General features: G+C 55.2%; 1 protein-coding gene, 1 long non-coding RNA gene and 1 pseudogene across 4 annotated transcripts in view; 1 reads left to right on the top strand and 2 right to left on the bottom strand.

Annotated features, from left to right (window-relative positions):
- The window catches only part of LOC306663292, a 726,016-nt gene that overhangs the window by 271,746 nt on the left and 431,794 nt on the right, over nt 1–22,476 (top strand). The window lies entirely within an intron of this gene.
- Nucleotides 8,295–11,073, bottom strand: OR14L1 (olfactory receptor family 14 subfamily L member 1; the record flags this gene model as incomplete). Its single annotated transcript, XM_079143725.1, has 3 exons — nt 8,295–9,268; nt 10,792–10,867; nt 10,981–11,073. The coding sequence occupies 3 exons, from the start codon at nt 11,071–11,073 to the stop codon at nt 8,295–8,297; spliced, it is 1,143 nt and encodes a 380-aa protein (XP_078999851.1).
- Nucleotides 18,092–22,105, bottom strand: LOC306663238 (EF-hand calcium-binding domain-containing protein 14-like; annotated as a pseudogene). Its single transcript has one exon. The product of its transcript is annotated as an EF-hand calcium-binding domain-containing protein 14-like (transcript).

Raw genomic sequence — 22,476 nt, 5'->3', positions numbered from 1 at the left:
GCTCAGTTCTCTCGGCTTCATGTGAGTCCCAGGGTGCTCAGTTCTCTCGGCTTCATGTGAGTCCCAGGGTGCTCAGTTCTCTCACCCCATGAGGACCGGAAGTGTGGGTATCAGCAGCTTCAGGGAAGGAAGCCCAAACACAGGTAGATCCACTCACCTGACTCAGTACTGCATTCCATCCAGAGACTGTGCCTTCTGCTGTGGCACCTCTTGTCACCTCGGCCTCTGGCCCCGGGGACACGGCAGCTCACTAGCAGGCATGGACAGCTTTCATGGACTTCCTCCTGGTGGACATCTCAGGCTCGGGTGCTCCAGGCTTCGCAAGGTCTGCTGTCCTCTCTGTCTGGGAGCCTCACCTGGGGACCTCACCCTGCTGCTCTTACTGTGATGGACACCGGTCTTCAGGCTCCAATGTACTCCTTTATACGCAATCTGTCCCCTTAGACCTGGGCAGCATCTGGTGGTTGTTCCCAAGTCCGTCGCTAATCCCCTGGCAGGCAGGCGGGCACCTCACTGGAGGAGCGAGCAGCACAGATCTTCCTCTGCAAGCTGTGGAGCTTGTGCTCCTGTGGACAGGCCCCGTGACCGCTAGGTCGCCCTCTGCCCACCACACTGTGGGATGGTGGTCGCCCTGAGCGTGCAGCTGGCAGCAGGTGGCTCGCGGCTGTGGGCTGCTCCGCCATCCACAGGACTCCTAGTCCAGACTTCCCTTCACCAAGACCCGCGGGCTCAGCAGTACGTCTGTGACACGCCTCAGGCTCTGGACATCACCTCCAACTTGAGTGCTTGCCTCCTGGTGGCCTGTGTCCTCTGCACGCTGACATCACGGGCTGACATGTTCTCAAGGTGCTCATGACCTGTTCAGGGGAAGCCCGACACAAAGCCTTCTCCACCCGCCTCCTGCAGCTGGCGATTCTCCTTCTGGCTGATTTCTGGGTCAGCTCTGTCTTAGGGCCCGTTGCAACTGAAGCATGGCTAAAAGATCTGCAGACAGCCGCGTCCTACACCATGGCGCCCACTTCATAGAGCCTGTCCTCCTCGGTCTGCAGAACAGGGAGTAAGGGCCCCTCTCGGCAGAACGTCCGACAGACATCCTGAGCTCCCAGTCAGGGATTTCCTCGGCTAAAAATAAACATCAGTTTGTCCCCAGAAAGCAATTTATTCATATTTGATGCTTGTTACACTGGAGTTGTGAATTGTCTGTGTGTTTCTGTTGTTCACACTCATGGTGGTGAACCTTAGGTAGGCCTCATCTTCTTGCTCAACACTACTTTGTAAATTCATGCAGCTTCCGGAAGCGACCAAGGCCTGAGGCCAGGACTTGTGAATGCCTACCTTAGCAGGTGCCAGTGCTTTGGAGAGAACAGGCTTGGCCATCACCACTCTGGAGAGAGGCTGTGCGGGGGCTCCTGCCGTTCGCCCTCACAACAAGGCAGCAGGCAGAGATGCAGCGGTCAGAGCAGGTGACGGTGGCAGAGATGTGGGCGGCTGCGGTGAGCTCCGCAGAGGGCACACCTGCTAACTCCCAGCTTGGTTTTGGTGTCTGGTTGTTAAATAGTTGGTACAGAGCTACCGTTCCTGCTCTGACTCAAGACGGCAGGATGCCTCTCAGGTGGAGGACTGTATGCCAGACCTCCTGACCAGAGACTGCGGGGGCCGGCAGCCTCAAGGGCTGCGCAGCAAGTTCCAGTTAGGACCAGTTTGCAGAGGCCAAGGTGACCCAGAGGTGCCCAGGCACTGAGCATGTCATTGTGATCTCATGACTGTCTTCTCCAAACCTGGCACTGCTTGGACACATGGCAGAAACGCGTAAGAGGGAATTAGGGGTCTCATACCATCCCACCGTCACTCCAGAGCAAAGGGGGGTGCATGGCGGGGACTCTCCAGAAACTTCCCTTAACCCCCAGTGAAACAGGGCCTCAAAGAAGGCAGAGCCGTGAGTCTCCTCGCTGAGCCGACCCTCTCTCTCCTTGCTTTTTCTCTTTTTTTCTATTGAAATTTGCTACACTTTCACCAAGTCTTATGTCTTGGTCAGAATCTTCTCCTGTGAGAAGACAAGAGCCCACAATGCAATGCGCTCGCTGGCGGTGTGGGGAGGCCCCTAGGAAGTGAGCACACCAACACGAGACCCTTCCAGACCCTCAGAGTCAGCTGCCTTCCAGCTCCCAGACCCCCGCGGCTTTGCTTAATGAACAACAGGACACAGACCACTGACCTTCAGAGAGCGTAGTTTGGAAGCTTCTGGTTCCTTCCTGGGCTCTGAATGGAAAGATGCACATCCTACTCGATCCATTCAAGTGTTGTGAGTGATGAAGGAAAAGGAGTCAGACTGCAGGCTCAGACGAAGCTGTACCTGGGTTGGGATTCACCTGGGAGCAGCAGAAGAGGAAGGCTGCGCTGCTCGGGGCATTCTTCCCGTCTGATGGGGCACAAACTGGCCTCTTCAAACGGATGCAGTTTTACTTTCCTGATGCCCGAGAGCTGAGCCTGTGTCCTGGTGACTAGACGCATATTGAGGACTTTGTGTCTCTGAACTGAATCCCAAACTGCCCTCCTTTGTAACTCAGGAGCGTGTCTGGGAAGACTTGGCATTTAGGAACCCATGCGCACCTCCTGCCGCCTGGGCCCCCACAGCACGCAGTGCAGGGCTGTGACTCTCAGAGCCTGTTCTTCAAGGCGGAAGCAACAGCCTCTGGGCATCAGGACCCTCTCGGCATCCGGAACTCCATCCTGGGGACAGTGCGAGCTTGGTTCACACGCCTCTAATCCCCGAAGCTCCTGCGCATTCAACGTTTTCATAACCCAGGGTCCTACACGTCTTCTCCAGCTGTATTTGTATGCAGGTGACAATTTACGTTGCCTATTTGTGACTGTAAGATTCGGGTGCACATGGTGAAATATTCACCACAACCACGCCAATTAACATATCCACGTTCCTTTTTTTCAAATACATTTGAACCCGGGTCATTTGTACAGATACTTTCAAGAAAAACACGTCCCTGTCTATTACAGTCCAGTGACAGTCTTACAAAGTTTAGGCGCTACGTTTATGGATCTCTGTGTAGATTTGCATTAGCTTTACCCCATTTCTTCCTTGCTATTTAAGTGTATATGTAGATTTTCTGTCCAGGTTTATTTCCCCAGCTGTCGGAATATACAGATAAATGGATTCCTAATCCCCAGGGCTAATGAAAAGATAAATGCTATTCTGACGCCTCTTCCTTTTGACCATCCCTGGGACGTAGTAGTGTTGTGTCCATGGACTTGTGAAACGCCATGTTGGTACTTCTGATTGGGCTTTCAGGGTCTGTGACACCACGAGTTAGGCTTCAGTGTTCCAACTCAAGTCTCCCCTCCTGGGGAATTTTTCCTAGATGTTTTCCTTTTACTTATTATTTGATTTTTAGTTGGCAAATAACAGTTCAACATATATTGTGGGATACGATTTGCTGATTGGACCTGAGTCGCAACGGGGAACCTCCAAGGCTCATTGCCAAATCCATCCCCTGGTGTATCCATCCTCTGGGGAGCGAGATATTTAAGGTCTGCTCCCGCGTCCTGGGACTCCTCCTTGTTCCTGGACGTGTGGCCAGGTCTTTTTCTCTGCTTTCTCTTCTTGTGAGAATCACCAGGACCATCTTGAACTCGTGATGGTCCACAGCAGCCTCCCCTCAAGAGCCCGGGGCCTGAGCTGCACCTGGACAGGCCCTTCCCTGCCTCCTTCTTGGTTGTGGTTTTTCCAAAATCATTGTGCAAGTTTTAACATTAAGGATGGTGGCCTTGAAACTGTTTCAGACACTTTTGGTTAAGTTAGTTTAGCTTTGAGAAGGAAGTACACAGACCCTGTTTTACTTATTAGCTGTTTTATCTTACACACATTTTTAGATAAATGTATTTAGTCATTGAATTACCACTCCAGAGACCTTTATGGAGAACTTGTTCTCTTTCAAGTTTTAAAAATTCTTATTCCAAGGTTTTCTCTTAAAAAAGACTACAAAATAATCAATCTCTGTGGACTGGGAAAAAAAAAATCTATGGAAACCAGTCACTGAAGGCATCAGCTTTGCCTAGGAGGGTAGGGACTTGCTGGCCCGGGGCTTCAGAGGTGCGGCAGTGCCGCAGGAAGGGCAGAGCAGAGCGAAGGCCCGAGGCAGCGTGGAGGAGAGGCACTGCTGAGAAACCCTGGGCGAGGGGCAGGCTGCAGAAGAGCTGGGGGACCTGGGAGGTGCGCTGGTGTGCCTGCCACCCCTCCGTCCTCCCCGCAGACCTGGGAGGGGCGCTGGTGTCCCTGCCACCCCTCCGTCCTCCCCGCAGACCTGGGAGGGGTGCTGGTGTCCCTGCCACCCCTCCGTCCTCCCCGCAGAGCTGGGAGGTGCGCTGGTGTGCCTGCCACCCCTCCGTCCTCCCCGCAGACCTGGGAGGGGCGCTGGTGTGCCTGCCACCCCTCCGTCCTCCGCCGCAGACCTGGGAGGGGCGCTGGTGTGCCTGCCACCCCTCCGTCCTCCCCGCAGACCTGGGAGGGGTGCTGGTGTGCTGCCACCCCTCCGTCCTCCGCCGCAGACCTGGGAGGGGCGCTGGTGTGCCTGCCACCCCTCCGTCCTCCCCGCAGACCTGGGAGGGGCGCTGGTGTCCCTGCCACCCCTCCGTCCTCCCCGCAGACCTGGGAGGGGCGCTGGTGTCCCTGCCACCCCTCCGTCCTCCCCGCAGACCTGGGAGGGGCGCTGGTGTGCCTGCCACCCCTCCGTCCTCTGCTGCGCCGTGTTCTGTCGCCCGTCGCTCGTTCCTCTGTGACCCTATGTCCTTATGTGTGCCTTTACATATCTTACATCCCAGTGGAAGAAAACTGAATTTCCTAAGATGCAGGGTATCAGTCACTGTTGTAAGCATCCTGCTTTCCAGCAGGCACCCCGGGCCTCACACGTGCCAGGCAAGAGCACGGCCACGAGCTCCCTGCGGTCCTCCACCGAGCTCCCTGCGGTCCTCCACCGAGCTCCCTGCGGTCCTCCACCGAGCTCCCTGCAGTCCTCCACTGAGCTCCCTGCAGTCCTCCACTGAGCTCCCTGCTGTCCTCCACCGAGCTCCCTGCGGTTCTCCACCGAGCTCCCTCCCGTCCTCCACCAAGCTCCCTGCAGTTCTCCACCGAACTCCCTCCCGTCCTCCACCAAGCTCCCTGCAGTTCTCCACCGAACTCCCTCCCGTCCTCCACCAAGCTCCCTGCGGTCCTCCACCGAGCTCCCTGCGGTCCTCCACCGAGCTCCCTCCCGTCCTCCACCGAGCTCCCTGCGGTCCTCCACCGAGCTCCCTGCGGTCCTCCACCGAGCTCCCTCCCGTCCTCCACTGAACTCCCTCCCGTCCTCCACCAAGCCCGCTTCGGTCCTCCTCATTGAGTGAGGGTCGGTGAGAAATGACTGGCCCTGTCAGTCTGGCCAACATGTCTGTCCCTCAGTCACCTTGCAGGTGTGCGTCTGAGGAGACGTGAGACCCGGCCCAGCACACACACTTCAAGCACAGGGCAGGTCCTGGTGAAGGGCAGTTGCGGCCACAGGCACCCGAGCCCCAGGGCTCTCCTCCTGCCTGGGACCGGCCTCCTCTGAGCAGCCGCCCTGCTCCCCACGCGGCCTGCCAGCCACCCTGCCCCTCTGCTTGTGGCTCCCTTGGCGTGCTCCTGATGGCCCGCCAGCGGCCAGGCCCTGCAGGTGAGGGTCACGGCGGGGCTCAGCAGAGGTAGCTGGGCTACAGGGCTGTTTCCACCGGGCACCGGGATGCTCGCATTGCTCTAGTCTTGTGCAGCATCTTGAAGCCATGAAGGGTGAAACCTCCAGCTTAGGGCTGCTGGCCAGTCTTTTGTGGTTCCAGGAGAATTATGATTTTTTTCTATTTTTATGAAAAATTGCATTGGAATTTCCATAGGGATTCCATCGACCTCTGGTCACTTTGGGCAACGTGGACACAAGGGCCATGCCAATGTGTCCAGTCCAGGAGCACAGGCCCTCTCTCCACTCGTTTGTGTCTCTAATCACTTCATCAATGATGGCAATTTTTAGGGTGCAGATCCTCCTCCTCCTTTGTGAAAGCTATGCTTCAGTACTTGGTTTCCATTCATGTTACTGTAAGCGGAATTATTTTGATTTCTCATCTACTGGGTTTGGGGTTAGAAACGCTGCTGGGTTTGCACGTGCTCTTGTCCTGCAACCCTCCTGAACGTGCTCAGTGCCTCTCAGTTGCGGGTGGAGTCCTGACCTCCCTCTGCCTTTGTCTCCTCCTCTTGCCTTGCTCTGGCGAGGACCCAGTTCTCCCTGCTGTCACGGGCGTCCAGGTCCTGGTCCCCGTCTCCCCGTCTTCTCATGCAGACCCTGATCACACTAGTTAGGGGTCCGCCCCACCCCAGCCTGGCCCACCTTAACCCAACCTCACCGGCGTACCCGTCCTACTGAGCCACTGTGACCCTATCCCAAGTAAAGCCACAACGGGTCAGAAACCCCACACCGTTGTGGGAACACCTGCCAGCTCTCCACACGGCAGGCCGCGCTTTTCTGTAGAATCACTTTCAAATGCCCTTCCGTGAGCTCTGCGGCTCTCTCCTCCTTCATTCCTGTCCACACAGCCCCCTTCCTTGTACCTCAGTGACCTAAAAGAGTCGTCAGTCTTTACGTTTATGGTAGGAACAGCTTTCAGCATGGCTCACGATGTCTGTTCTCAGTGTCTTATCAGCCTCTGCCCTCTCCTCTACCTGTCTTCTGCTGGGTTCACACGTGGTGGGTTTTTCTTTTTCCGGCTCCTGAAGGTGGAAAGGTAAGTCCAGGGCTTCAGTTCTTTCTTCTCCCTTAAGACAAGGGCTAGCCAGCACGTTCGTCCCCCTGGACGCCGCTCCTGCTGAGGACAGCTGCCACCTGGACAAGCCAGCGTGAGGATCAGAACTGACCTCACTCTCAGGACGCTGAACACCCACCCATCTCCTGTGCGCAGGAAAGCGAGCGTGAGGACCAGGCGGGGAGGCGGGCAGGCAGGAGATGCTGGTCCGAGGCTGCCGGAGTCGGAGTTAAGCGGAGGAATTGGTTCTGGTGACCTATGCAGAGTGACCACAGTTAATGCTGCCTTTTATGTTCCAACAGAGAGTTTAAACGTTCTCACCAGAAGGAAGCAATAACCATCTGGGGTGATGGAAATATGGCCTGATCAATCATCGCCCGTTGTGGACTGATCAAAACCTCACATGGCCCTCCAGAAGTACGAGCAAATCCCGCTGGGAGGTCTGGGTCTGCGAACACGGGATTGTGTTGTTAACCAGGCAATGGACCCTCGAGCCGGCAATGGACCCTCGAGCCAGCCATGGACCCGGTGCCCGCCTGGTGGACATGCCCTGCCTTCACTGTGGTGACGGCCTCTGAGGCTCTGGCCTCCATGATCACACCTTCTCAGGACTAAAGCATTTGGAGTGTTTTAGCTTTATGTTTTTTCCCATTTGGTTCATTTTTTTTTAAATTTTTTAGATTATTTATTTTTTATCTTTATAGACTGCATTTGATTCTCGTACACAAATGGGGTACGTCTTTTCTTTTCTATGGTTGTGCACGATGTAGATTCACACCATTCGTGTGATCATACGTGTACCCATGAGTCATGATGTCATTTTAGTACCTGTGATCTGGTTCTGCTGTGATCAAAGTATCTATCATATATGTTTAATTAATCAATTTTACAGTTGTTAGGTCAGAATTTGAGCGACTATATGAGGGGGAACAAAATGCTGAGGAAATGGGCAGCAGGCCAAAACAGAGACCAGTCAAACCGGCAGGGAAACCCCACTGACCCTCACCTCCACCTGTCCCTCAGCAGGACCCTGCCCATTCCAGCCTGTGAAGACCCTGCGCAGCTGGGGCCATGTGCGATTTTCTCTGGCTCCCTACCCTGACCTGTACCCCGGGGGCTGGGAATTTCACCCGAGAGCCACATTCCAATAAACCTTGCTTCAGCCGCTTCCTATCAGATTTTATTTGGTCACAGGCCGTGACCCCGAAGCTTACAACAGTGTTCTCTCATTTTATGAAAATTGATATGTAATGCTGATGAGTGAAATATGACTCATGAAAGTTTAGGAGAATTACACCACTGTGAATCAGATCATAAGTACTATATTTTGCAGAGTCCGAGGTACCTTTCAGTGCAATCCAGGGCTAAACACAACACAACATGGACGTCTTGCTAGAGTGCAGCTGAATTTCATTAAAACATCAAAACCAGAAAGACCCCTGATCCCTGGAAGCCCAGTGGGAGGCCGGCCGGCGGCTCCCTGGCTAGCACAGGTCAGCGGCCCGGGCCCGGCAGGGGGCCCCCAGGGCACACTGCCTCCTGAGGGCTGCCTTCATGTCCCTGTTCCTCAGGCTGTAGATGACGGGGTTCAGGGTGGGGGGCACCACCGTGTAGAACACGGGCAGCAGCAGGTCAGAGATGGAGGCAGAGCTTGAGATGGGCTTCACGTAGGCCACGCTGCCAGACACCAGAAAGAGGGTGACAACCACCAGGTGAGGGACACAAGTGGAGAAGGTCTTCCATCTGCCCTCCGCGGAAGGGATCCTCAGGACAGTGGAGAGGATGCGCGCGTAGGAGAGCACGATGCAGCCGAAGCACAGGAGCACCAGGCTGGTGACGAAGACCATGACTCTGACCTCAGGGAGGATGGCTGCGGAGTCCAGGAGGCTGAGCAGCTGCGGGATATCACAGAAGAACTGGTGGACTCTGTTGGACCCGCAGAAGGGCAAGGAGAAAGTGGCCGCCACGTGCATGACCCCAGAGACGCCGCCACTCAGCCAGCACAAGGCCATGGTCCTGGCGCAGGCACGCGGGGTCATGACGGCCTCGTAGTGCAGTGGCCGGCAGATGGCCACATAGCGGTCGTAGGACATCACTGTGAGCAGGGCCGTCTCCGTGGACGCCAAGTCCATGAAGAAGAAGACTTGCAGGGCGCAGCCCCAGAAGGAGATGGAGGTGTTGTGGGTGAAGGCGTTGACGGCAGACTTGGGGACGGTGACAGAGATGAAGCAGAAGTCCAGGAAAGACAGGTGTCTCAGGAAGAAGTACATCGGGGTTTGCAGGCGCGCATCCACGGTGGTGACTGTGACGATCAGGAGGTTCCCGATGAGAGCCGCCAGGTACACTAGTGAAAACAGGAGCGCGTGTATGAGCTGAACCATCCAGGAGTCCGAAAACCCCGTGAGGAGAAACTCGCCGGCGGGGCTGCCGTCCCCGCCTGCAGGGGCGCTGCTTCTCCCTAGGACAGAAGAGAGGGTCACAGCTCTGTCCCTGTGAGGCTGTGAAGCAGCCAGGCTGTGGCGCTGCAAGGAAGGTCACCCAGGCCACACCCGGACGGTCTCCACTGCAATCTCAAGGACACAGCACGGCCACGGCCGCGGTACACACCACCCAGCACGCCAGAGGCCTGGAGAGAAGAACCTGGCATAGGAAGCCACAGGGCTGTAAGAGGAACTCGTTAAACCGCGTGAGGCTTTGGTAGCATGGCCATTTTGACGACATGGATCCTGCCTGTCCAGGAGCCTGGGAGACCTTCCGTCTTCCAAGGTCTCTTCCATTTCTCTCCTTAGTGCTCTGTAGTTCTCATGGTAGAGGTCTTTCACCTCCCTGTTAGATTGACTCCCAAGTCTTTATTTCTATTTCTCAGGTGATTGTGCATGGGGTAGTTTTCCTGATTTCTTTCAGTGGATTTATTGCTGACATCTAGGAATGCCTCTGAGTTACGGCTGTTGATTTTATATCCTGCTACTTTGCTGAATTCATTTATTAGTTCTAGAAGTTTTCTGATGAATCTTTCAAATCTGCTAATAGAATCATGTCATCGGCACATAGTGATCGTTTGACGTCTCCTCTACCTATTTGTATCCCTTTCATTTCTTTCTTCTATCTAATTGCTCTGGCTAGGGTTTCAAGGACAAGTGGTATATATATTTGAGAGAGTATTACTCAACTTTAAAGAAGAATGAAATTATGGCATTTGTGGGTAAATGGATGGAGTTAGAGAATATCAGGCTAAGTGAAATAAGCCAACCCCAAAATCCAGAGGCAGAATGTTTTCTCTGATATGTGGAAACTAATTCACAAGATGGAAGGCGGGGGGCTAGGGAAGAATAGCAGTATTTTCTTTAGGTAGAGGGGAGTGAAGGGAGGGGAAGGGGTGTGGGGTAGGAGGATCATGGGGTGAAGCAGACATTGTCGCCCCCTGTGCATGTGGGACTGCCTGACCCGTGTGATCCTGCAACATGTGCAACCAGAAAAATGAGAGAGTGAGTGAGATCCATCAAAATGCATGAATGCATCCCACTGTCATGCACAGCTAACCTGGGTAAGCACAGAGTAAAAGGAGGAGGAGCAGACAGGGGGGAGTGAGAACAGGACAGGGCACAGCGTAGGAGAGAGAGGCGCACGGAGGTGGCAGGGCCGCGCGGGCTGCTCGGGCCTGGGGCTGGGAAGCACAGCCTTCGCAGCTGGTGAGAGGCCGCAGCACCTCAGCTCTGGTGAGGGTGGAGCCAGCCGTGTTGTAACCTGGAAGACACCAGTTCCACGTGACCCGGAGCCCATGTCAGCCCTGGGAGAGCGCCCGGCATGCCCGAGGCCCAGGCAGGGGCACCACAGGCCCAGGCTCAGCACCCTCAGAAGCGGCTCCTGAGCTCTGTAGGACCCAGGCTGGCTAGTGGAGGACACAGGAAGCCAAGTCCAGGTGGCCTCTGCTGTGGTGGACCAGAGGGACGAGGGCCAGAGGGGCATCCTGGAGACCCTTACCCTGTCCTGTGCTGTCAGAGGACCTGTGGGAGACGCCCCTGGGCCAGGTCTTGCTGGGTGTTTTACCGCCTGGTTTCTAGACTGGCAGGGAGAAGAGAGCCGTGGAGAAAGGGGGGCCGGGCGCTCCGACCCGCAGGCCCCTCTCCAGGCCCCGGCCTCCGCTCTCCTCCTTAGCACTGGGGCCCTGACCATCTCTGGCACGCCCGAGGTGCTGTCGGCTTCCGGGCGATCTTCTCCAGCATCTGCCACCACGGCATTTTGTTTCGGTCCGTCCGGGAACATGGCATCTGACTGCAGTTCTGGTCCTGGAGAGGATGTGCAGCCGCACTCGGAAGGAGAATTCCCATAGCAGTTCACGAAGCAAGGTGTGCGCAGGACCAGCCTGCTCACGGTGGGCGTGCAGTCTGGGCACTGCGTGTGCTGGGAAGGCTCCGCATGTCCACCACACCCAGAGGCTCCCTGCACGTCTCCTCCTTGCCCGTTCCCACCCTGGCAACCTGGTCACCGTGCAGCTCAGGGTGGGCCCACAAGGACACTGGCAGGAAACCCGGGGCAGTGGGCCGGGGTCTTTCCCCAGAATCTGGGCTCTCTCCAGTTCCAGCCCTCTCCCCAACCCACATGGCCTGTCGTTGGAGGGACGGAGCAGCCATGGGGACAGAGAAGGCTCCTGTGAGCTAGAGCAGCCATGTGCCCACGCTGTGTCCTCACTGTGGCTCACTGAGGCCAGGTGACTCTACCCTTCCCTGGAATGTGCCTCCGTGGCTGTATCCCCTTCATCCAGGCACGGAACACCCCCAACCTCACACACACTCCAAAACTTCCACCTCCGGCAGCTAAATTCCTAAGTGGAACCTGCTAAGAGGCCACGCTCCCATTTTCCCAAACTGTCATCCGTATGCATTGCTCACACCCAGATCCGAAATCACTACCCTGCAAGTGAAAGAAATGGGTTTATATTCTAAAATTCATGGTCCTCCACTTAGACAGCACATAAGGAGATAATATGGAAACCCAAAAGCACAACCTACTGATAAAGAAATAAAATAGCCTTTCTATCATTTTATTCACCAAGTCTGGCATCGAACTTACTGCATGGGGTGGACTGATTGATAGTGAACTGGGTCATGAAGCAACTTTGTACCCTGTTCCTTTGTCTGAGACAGAACCTCAGCTCTTCTGAGTATATCAGGTCAAATGGAGAAACGGCTTGGTCTCACGCTGTGCTGCAGGCCAGGTCAGAGCAAGGTCTCTCCATCTACCCCAATCTCGAGGCACAAACCTGGTGAGCACCGTGCCTGGTCCACCTCCCTGTGCTCCGTGTAGGGTCTTGGTAACAAAATGCTGTTAATAAAGGAGATCTAGTGAGAGCAATCCTGCATGACTCGGAGGCCTCCAGAGGTAAGCTTCCTTGCTTTGAAAATATGTTCTTTGGGAGAAAGAAACCAAAGAGCAACTTTGATTAATCCCAGTGGACAGCAGTAAAGGGAGACACCTCCTTCATGTGGCAGAAGAAAGAGGATTGGAAATTTATTGAGGAGTAGATTGCAAGCACCCGGAGTCCAATGAGATAGAGCATTTGAGCTGAGGCAAGAGATGCTTCAAGAGCATAGGTCGACCACAGACGTGAGCCCGGCCCTGCACCCTGGGCCTAGATTCCGTTGCTCTTTTCTTCCTAGCCTCCATCCCCAGTGGGCCCATTCCTGTCCTTCCTCAGCTCCTCCTGTCTCAAGTCAAATAAGGGTGTGGAGAAGACGAGTGTCAATCCTGTCTTTGTGACGCCTGGGAGTCCCCTTGAAGGGGATCCTGGACGGTCTGGCCCACGGGCCTGCCCTCACCCTGATTCGCTGTCTGCGTGATGCCCTTTCTCACCCACCCAGGACAGGCCGCTGGATGCCTGTCTGGGGAGAGCCATCAGATGTTGCCTCCTTCAAAGCTGGGTTGATATTCATCATATGGAGGATCTAGTTTCATGTTAGGAAGAAATGGGTGGAACATAGTTCTCCAGTCTGGAGTTGGGTATTTCTTTGCGTGTAGTCTCTGATAAATATAATTATCAATTTTGCGGTACTTTTCTAGACTTCCTCACTTTTTAAGTCCTTTAGTTTGCTTTCTCTCTTGTTGAACGATTCTCTTTTTGTTGCTAAGGTTGTGGATCCGGACTCTCCAACCCTTGTCCCTTCACGTAACTATCAGCCTGAACAACCCCTGCTGCCAGGAAACACGCTCACCAGGCCTGAGGACACAGGAGAGATGGCGGCTCCTGTGCGCGGCCAAGAGCGGGAGGAGCAGCTCGCTGGCCTGCGTCTCCTCGGGCTCCACAGAGGACAGGGGGAGGCAGTGTCCACAGGCGGGGTGCTCTGGACCTCGCCTCAGACCCAGTGCCAGCCCATCCCGGGAAAGCCCAGGACAAGCTCTGCCCTGGGGCCCACAGTGCAGGCACTCTGCAGCCCGGCCTGGTCCCGCCCCACCATGGGCAGCCTCAGCAGGCCGGGCTGCAGACTGCGGCCAGCTCCAGGCTGCCCAGAGCCACAGTTCAAGGCCACCCCATAGACGGACTGGCCGCAGTAGCTCTAGGCCCTCTGCCAGGACCCCTGGACCAAGCCTCCAGGCTGACCCCAGCACCAGAGGGTCCTTCCTGACACCTACTCCTGACCCACCCGAAGCCCTGAGCCTGCTCCACCCCAGGTCAGCCCCAGTGACACCACGCTACCCGCCATCCAGTGGGGACCAGACGCTGGAGTCCAGGCTTCAGGTCCAGCCCAGGGCAGAGCAGCCGTGAGAGCTGCAGGTCCAGACTGTGCCTTCCCTCCATCAGGCTGGCACCTAGGGCTCTAGTAGCCAGGCCTAGCCAGTGGCCAGCCAGCCTCTCAGCCTCCAACCTCGGCCAAGGGAATACACAATCCCACTCCTCCCCAGTCATCACACAGACCCACGACCCAGGCCAGACTCCACTCTGCCAGCAGCCAGGTTGTCATGCAGGACCCATTCTCTGGGGTTGGGCCCCTGCAGTGGTGTGTTGTGGCCTGTGGACACCAGCTGTAGGTCCACGCAGAGCCACCATGGCACCAGGCTCTAGCAGGACCAGGCTCAGGCCTGCTCCAGAAGACCCAAATGAGCAGAGCCCAGCCCCAAGCCAGACCCTAAAGACCAGGCAGCCAATCCATCAGCCACACACAGCCACCAGACTGGCCTCCATGGACAGAGGCTTGCTGCTGGCTCTGGACCCAGGGGTCAAGCCCACCCCAGCAGACCCAAGTCCAGGCACCTCAGATATCCTCACACCCGGTTAGAAAGAGCTTGTTCCACTTAAACTGAGGGACGTCCGCACGGGGCCTTGTGGTGGGGGCTCATCCTGGCTCTGCTCTCTCCCGTTAGCCCGTTTGCACCGCCACACTTGCTGGCTGTGACGTAACAGAAGTCCTGTGTGATGACCCCCAGCTCCCTCTTTGCTCAAGACGCGCTGACTGTTTGGGGTCTGGGGCCAACACTCTTCTGGTAGAATGGTCAGCCACTGCCCTCGGGGCCTCTGGTAGAATGGTCAGCCCTGCCCTCGGGGCCTCTGGAAGAATGGTCAGCCACTGCCCTGGGGGCCTCTGGTAGAATGGTCAGCCCTGCCCTCGGGGCCTCTGGAAGAATGGTCAGCCACTGCCCTCGGGGCCTCTGGTAGAATGGTCAGCCCTGCCCTCGGGGCCTCTGGAAGAATGGTCAGCCCTGCCCTGGGGGCCTCTGGAAGAATGGTCAGCCACTGCCCTGGGGGCCTCTGGAAGAATGGTCAGCCACTGCCCTGGGGGCCTCTGGAATAATGGTCAGCCACTGCCCTCGGGGCCTCTGGTAGAATGGTCAGCCCTGCCCTCGGGGCCTCTGGAAGAATGGTCAGCCACTGCCCTGGGGGCCTCTGGAAGAATGGTCAGCCACTGCCCTGGGGGCCTCTGGAAGAATGGTCAGCCACTGCCCTGGGGGCCTCTGGAAGAATGGTCAGCCACTGCCCTGGGGGCCTCTGGAAGAATGGTCAGCCACTGCCCTGGGGGCCTCTGGAAGAATGGTCAGTCACTGCCCTTGGGGCCTCTGGAAGAATGGTCAGCCCTGCCCTGGGGGCCTCTGGAAGAATGGTCAGCCCTGCCCTGGGGGTCTCTGGAAGCTGGTCTTGAGGATTTCCTGGTTTGGCTCTGGGAAATGGTTCTCCTCAGTGACATAGTTAATAAATTCAACTTTAAAATAGGTCATACACATAATTTAATGCCAATCTTGGAGATAAACTGCACTAACTTTCCTGGAAAGGCCACTGCTCGGTGTGACAAGAGACGAATGTGGCACCTCATTTCGTGTGTCAAGAGCCGACACAGTAGGAGGCAGCGTGCTCCGATTTTCCAGTTGATGAAATCTGCCTCCCGCTATTGGTGCGTTCCCGTTTCCCCGCTCTTCTCCAGCGGCTGTAGCCCACGCACACCTGTAACATGCTCACTGCGGTCTGCACAGGTCCGCGGTCTGCACGTGGACAGCAGTCTGCGTTTCAAGGACAGAGTCGAAGCGAGATTGAGCCGGCCTGGACCAGCCAGGTCAGACCCGGCCTGCTGTTCTCCTTGTGATGATCACAAAGAAGATACCAGTCATGCTGTTCCAGGAGGAAAGTGGCAGGTAAGAAGCACCCGCTCTCGCTCCCCTTGGAAACTCGGAGCTGATGTCCACATGTGGCCCCACCTCAGGAGACCCGCAGAGCCCCGGGACGCTCAGCACCCCAGACAACCAGCAGCCTCCGCAGGGAAGCGGGTGGAAAGAGCAGTCAGCTCATCAGGTCCCTCTGCCCAGGCCAGCAGAGCCGAGGCCCGGCAGCCCCGCGGGGAGGAGTGACCACGCCAGTCTCACCCGCCCCAGCGCTCTGAGGGCAGCCCAGGAACGCGGGTGCCGGGCGGATGAGGAGCCAGAACTGGCCCAGGCGGCTCCCCGTGCTGGGGGCGTGTGGAGTGAAGGTCCTTCCTCTCCAGGAGGGCGGGAGGACAGGGTGGGAGCAGGTCAGACTACTGCCCAGGGGAAGGGCGGCGGGAGGGCCCTGGGCACAGCTGTGGGGCCCAGAGGCGGCGAGACGGAGAGGAGGAGTGGGCGCACGGCCTACGGGTCTTTGCCTGCCCTCTGGAAAGGGAGGGCCGTTCAGGGTGGGCCATTCAGGGTGGGCGACATGCTCTGCCAGGCTGGCAGGAAGGGCACGACCCCAAGACTTCTGCTGCAGAGGGAAGGGGTCCCGGAGCCCGTGCTGCAGGGAAAGGGGCTGCTGTGACAGACCTGGTCCTCACAGGAGAGAAGAGAGCAACACACTCACACCTGGAAAAGGTCCGCAGCTGCCGGGTCTCCAGGGCAGACCGGGAGACCCGAGCCCCTGAAGTCGGACCTGCCTCACGAGAGAGCAGCTGGTTCCCCAAGGAGCAGGCGCCACACAGAGCTGCAAAGAACTGGAGGCCTCAGAACAAACCTCCAGTGGCCGACGCTGAAGAGCAGGCCTGTGAACAAGCACCACCAAAGGGGAGTCTCGGAGGGGCTCCGAGGGGCTCGGAGAGAGCGAGGGGCAGACCCCAACCAGCAGCTTTCAGCCGGCGGGGAAGCGTCGGCAGAGAGGAGCAACAGAAGACCAACAGAGCAAGACCACGGGGGAAAGGCCGCAGAGCGGAGCTGGGCCGGCGCTGCAGGCCTGCAGTCCCAGCCGCTGGGGCGGCCGAGGCCCGAGGGCCGCAGTTCAAATCCAGCCTCAGCAGAAGCAAGGCGCTAAGCAACTCAGAGAGACCCGCCTCTAATGAAGTACAAAATAGGGCTGGGGAGGTGGCCCAGTGGTCGAGTGTCCCCGAGTTCAATCCCCAGCACGGGGAGCGGGGGAACCACTCCGTGGAGAGCTTCTGCTGCAAACTCAGGCGAAGGAAGAAAATAACAAACGCAGCAAATATCAGCAGGGAGAGCTGAGCCCCGCCGTGTGGGTGGGAGTGGGCCCTGCTGGAGCCACGGGGTGACCAGAGGGGCAGCCACGCGCCCACCCGCAAGCCGGAGAAAGAGCCTGCAGCGTGCGCCCTGCGGTCCTGCCCCGAGGAGGCCATGGGGGACGGTGACAGTGAGGGAAGTGACCTGTCAGGTGAGCAGAGACGCTGCGCCAGCTCGTCGTGATCTGGTACCTGCAGCGCCTCCCAAGGTCGGACCCACAACATGGGGCCGAGCATGGCGGGTGTGGGGTGAGAACAGGTGAGCGCGCTGCGGGGCCGAGCATCGCCGACCCAGAGCCTGGTGGGACAGGAGGCCGGGGCCAGGAGACCCACGGCCCGGGCGACAACTGTCCTTGAGAGCACTTAACTCTACACTCGAAAGCCGCTAAGAAAGTGGACCCCACCCAGCCGCAGCACAGAGCGACCAGAGGTGGGCAAGACGGCTGTGTGTGACCAGATGGCCTTACCTTTCCACACGTGTGGCCCGAGGAAACAGCACAGTGCCCACATGGACGTGTGCGCCACACGTCAAGTAAGACAGGGAAGGAAGGGAGAGAGAGGGGACACAGCCCGGGGGACCATCCTCCTGCCCTGGGGAGGGGTGCACCTGCAGGCCCTGCCGAGAGCTGGTGCAGGGCCCACTCCACCAGGCGCCGGCCCCTGGGTGACTGAGGGTGTGTCCGGCTGAGGGAAAGCAGGGCGCTGTCCTAGGGCACGACGTTCTGCTCAGGCTTGCTGAGGCGCTCGGGAGCTCTGCTGTAAGCGCCGCGCCAGGAGCCGCGTGATCCCAGCAGCAAGACCGCAGCGACTCCGGCGCTGAGGCAGGAGGTGCGCGCTTGAGGCCAGCCTCGGACACTTAGCGAGACCCTGTCTCACAGCAGAAGATGGGAAGGACTGGGTGTGGCTCGGTGGGAGAGCACCCTGGGCCGATGGCACCCCCAAAACGACTGGAAGGGTGGGCCTCACGCGCTCTTACAACACAGCAGGAGGCACGGGCGGCAGGGGACGGGGAGCTTCTGAGACCCTGACTGTGGTGACTTCCCCGGTGTCACCTGGGAGGAGGCTCGAGCAGTTATACACCGCAAATACTCAGCGTCTGGCGTCAGTCGCTCTTCAATAAAGCTCTCTCCACGAGAGGCGCCGTCTCGTGAGCTCCCGTGAGCTCCCGTGAGGTCGCCGACCCGCTTAGGCAGCGGCTGAGAACAGGGCCACCCGGCCACCTGTTCTTTCAAAAGACCCGTACCTTCCACGCGCAGGACCGTGAAGGAGGCGCCCCAGGGCACGGGAAGACCTCTGGCACACTTGTCTCTGACCCTTCCTGGATTCTTTTTTTTTAGCAGTATGATTCAATTTATTGCTAGAACTTCATTTGGTTGTTACAAAATCTGTAGGGGTGTATATATTAAAAAGGAGGAGGCATGGAAAGCAGCCAGAAAAGCAAAAAATTATCTTCAAGTTTCCTAAAGTGCCAGGCTAATTTTTACTATACTTTGACCTTTCCATGAAAGTGAAATAACATAGATGGGCAAGGGAAATGTTAAAGAAAAGCATTTTAAAAGGGAGAAACATAAGCAATAATGACAAGCAGACACATTCATTAGAAAAGACATTGTCTTGCTTTAACTGAATTGTAATACTTCTAGGAAAAAATTTAAGGTTAGCCAACACCAAGCTGAGTGTTATGTAAAGAAAAAAACCAGCCTTTACACGTTTAAGGTACTGGACTGCATTGGCTCACAGGTCAACTTGGACAATTAAATGAAATGAACTCTACTAGAGAAGTCGGTGCCATGAGAGCTTCTCTAGTTTCTCCCTGACTTGGCTTCAGCAAAGTTAAGTTTTGTACAAGTAAGTTTTCCTTTTGTGTTGCCCAAAGATTGCTTCTGGGAACAACAGAGCAAGTGTAACAACATACAGGTGACATGGAGGTACTATTCCTTCCAGTCCAGAGACCTGCTGTGCCAGGTCCACATAAGGGAGAAGTATTGCACTTGCTACCATCGTATGAAGGCTCCTGCTGTAGTGCCAGCTAGTGTGGCATCTTCTGGACAGAAAGCCTCTATCTACTTCTGAGCTGATCTCTGTAAGGAAACTATGATTTCACACATTTCATTTTACAACTTTTTTGGCTTTAGTCATCTCACCAAGAAATCTATCAGTGTTTTTGGTTAGCTCCCAGGTAAAATCTCAAGTTTCTTGCGTTAAAAGTAGATGTATCCCTTTCTTCTAATGCGCTGGGTGGCTAGTCTGAGTCAGTGACTAGGAACTTGCATTATGCCTTTCAGAATGGAGATGGCACTGAAGGTGGGAGCTAGTTACAGCCTTAAGATAGACTTGTGGTAGGTGGTTGGGGAAGACAACCTAACTCACTTGAGGGAAAGTGTAGCTTCCCCCTGGATAACTTTTTATGCTCATAAACCCTAAAGAGGATTAAAAATGAGAAAAATCCCCAAAAAGACTTCTCTGGTTCACAGGTTGGGATTCACTGAGGGAATAGGAATAAACACTCAGAATCCAACTTTCTTAACTCTGGAGTTGGTACTGTTCCCACAGCATCAGTCCCTGAATCAATGCCCCTGTCTGCAGGCTAAGCCCCATGGCAGCACCTTGGCCTTTGAGGGATGAGTTAAGTATATGTGAACATAGTTTCAGCTGCTACCCAGATCAGATAAGTGATTTTTAAATAAATTCGTCTGTTCACATCCTGCTCAAAATCATTCTTTCTACTTTCTACACAATATGCACAAATTTTCTTTCATTTTAAATATTTACAAACAGAAAAGGCCTATCTTTTAAAGATAAGACATTTTCTGAGTCTCTGTAAAGTGCAGCTATTTAAGGCAAATTTATATGAAATATAAAAGGTGGTTTATTCTCTCTATATACATTTTCCAGTTTTAAAATATAAGGTCTCCTTCTCTCAAAAAAAGGAAAGAGAAAAAAAGAGGGCTTTATTATTTCTTTTCCTGGCCATTTTAAAATGTAAGATATTACTGGTTTCAGGAAATCATAGATTTCTGAACATCAGATTATAAGTAAAATGGTTTTCTTTTTTAAAAAAATAACTTTTATACAGCTTTTCAAACAAGTTAGAAGGTGTCAATGTGTCTGCTACAATAGTTTGGAGGACTAGAGGGCTGGTGTGTAAAAGGGTTGTTTTTTTATGTAAGTAGATTTTAGGTAGTCCAGGGTATACATCCATTCCTAAAATATGTCTGATGAGGCTAGACACTTAAAGCTACTCTTAGCTCCAGGAAGGAGTATCTTCCATCTCCATTGGAATCAAATGCTCTCAAGCTCTCTGGTTCTGGCAAGGTAGAACCTAGGGAGTTCCAGATTTCCTGGTAGGTCAGCTTCCCATCCACATCCTGGCCAGTCTTGTGGACTAAATCCTGAAGATCTTCAATGCTAGAAATTCCTGGTAGGGAGATAGGCCTTAGTTGGGCAGCTTCCTCAATTTGGTCTCCAAGAAACGGTGGAGATTTTGGCGATGCTGATGGCTTTGATGTGAAACTCTGTACTTGTTCTTTGTCTGCAATCTCTGGAGGCCTGTTGCTCTCGGGTTTGTTTGTGAGCACTAATCAGCTGCAGTTTCTCTCGTAGCTTGGACACCTGAGAATGTGGACTATCTTCCTTCTTTATGTTTTGGACTTTGATGGTATCAGTACTGTTGGTCGCTTGATCCAAAGACTCTCTTTTCAGAATGGCAGCTCTATTACTTATCATACTGGAGGTTTGCTGTGTTTTCTACTTCACTCAGTGGCCACATTGCTTCCTACCAGGTTGATTCTCTGAGTGACATCACTGAGTGTTTGATTCATCCCCTCCAGTTCAAGATCACTGTCTCTGGTATGCCACCAGGGCACTGTCTACCTCCTCTAAAGAGTCATGAAGGTGCAGGATGTCCTGTTTCACATTCCCACTGTGGGTTTTATCTTCAGGTTCTGCTGTAGCTGAAGGTGATGGAAGGATTTGGTTGCTTCCATTGGTCCCCTTTGAGAACTGCTGCTTCATCTCACTTTGCAGCAATTCCATGGTTTCCTTGTGTTCATCCACAGCTAGATGGACACTGTTTAAAGTATTGCCAATGGAAGCTACACTTTTCTGAAGTCCCTCTACAGTGGTAGGCAGGCTAATTAAGTCTGCAGCTGACTTAACATTGGCTTTAAGGTGGTTTACTGCAGAAATCAACAGAGAAATCTGCTTATTCATTTCTGTGATGTTGAGCCAGGCATCGCTCAAGCCCAGCTCTCCAGATTCAATCTTCTCAAGTTGTTTCTGTTCGCTGAGTAGTTCTTCATTAAATTTGGGGATTTCTTGGAATGAGCTTTTCTGATTAGATTCCATTGTTCTAAATCTTTCTTTGAGGGTATCTAGATCCTCCTTCAGAGCAACTTGCATCCACAACGCCGAATTCCTCTTCCTCCTCTGAGCTGGAATCGGAGTCCGAGTCAGGAGGCTCAGTGCGAAGCAGGCGGCGGCTGCTTGAGCCTTTCTTGGGCTTCTTTCTACGGCTGTCCCCAGACAAACCGATCACTGCATTAAGCTCTTTGTGCTTTTTCATCTTCTTGTGTGGGGTGGGTGGAGCACCCACTCCCGAGCTGCCAGGTTGGTACCCGACGCCCACTTCTCTTGCTGCTTTGGAGCTACCTTCCAGGGTGGGAAATCCTGGGCCAGAGCCCCCTGGTCACTACCACCCAGGGGCGGGACTGACCAGATCCGCTGGGGGCTGGAGAATGGAGCCCAGAGGATACTGGAACTCAAACGGGTGGGGAAGTCACATAGAGATGGCCAAGGTGCTGGTGATCCAAATGGATAAAGCTCGGGTCATGAAGTGCAGGTTAAGAGAGTGGAAAGGTGGCAAACTTTATCTCCCAAAAGGGAGAAAAGCTAAGTCAAGAATGAGAGATTCTCAGCCCTGGTAAATAGGCAATATTTCTAAGTGTGCTCCAGGAGCTGGGAAAGACACACAGAATAGGTACTTTGAACATCTGGGACAGGACTTGTTCTTGAAAAGAGAGGGGAAGAGGCAATGCACAGCAAGACGGTGGGCACTCGCTGGCTAGAGAGGTGGCAGCAGGAGGGAGGTTTGCCCAGCCGCACTACAACCCGGAACACTGCCCGGGCGCCGAGCCGGAGGGGGTTTAGGATGATCACCGTTCTCTGGCCTCCTTCCTGAGTTTGAAGGGAGTCCGGGTCGGAGGGCCTGGCGGGACAGCAGGTAGTCGGGCGCCTGGGAGACCCCAGCCCTGCTGTCTGGGCCTCGGGGGTGCCGTGCTGAGAGGGTGGCCGTCGCTCAGCCCGCCTGAAGCGCTCAGGCTGAGTTTGGGGTGTTGCGACACGGGCAACTTGGGCAACTCACCCTCGCCGCTCCCACTCCAGCCGCGACTTCAGCCTTCGTTCCGGCTCCGGCTGTGGCTGCTCCCAACACACTGGTGGAGACGGCGGCGGCGGCCACGGACTCCAGACCGGGCCATCATTCCAGCCTCCCCTTCCTGGATTCTTGACACGGGTTTAAATGAGAAATTACTGAGGAGAGGAAGGCGTGACACAGTGTCCCCCGGCGTCCCAGGTTGAGCAGGGACTGAGCCTCGGCAGCGCAGGCACACCAGGGGCCTCTGCACCCAGCGCCAAGCTCTCACGGGCGAGTCATAAGGTCCACACTAGCCGCTCATTTGGGAAGACTGACCGTTTTAGTGAAATTGGAAAAAAAAATCTCCTGACC

This window comes from Sciurus vulgaris (assembly GCF_902686455.1).
Source record: "Sciurus vulgaris genome assembly, chromosome: 6".
NCBI lineage: Eukaryota > Metazoa > Chordata > Mammalia > Rodentia > Sciuridae > Sciurus > Sciurus vulgaris.
Note: the sequence above shows the minus strand (reverse complement) of the source record. Positions and strands in the feature narration are given on the sequence as shown.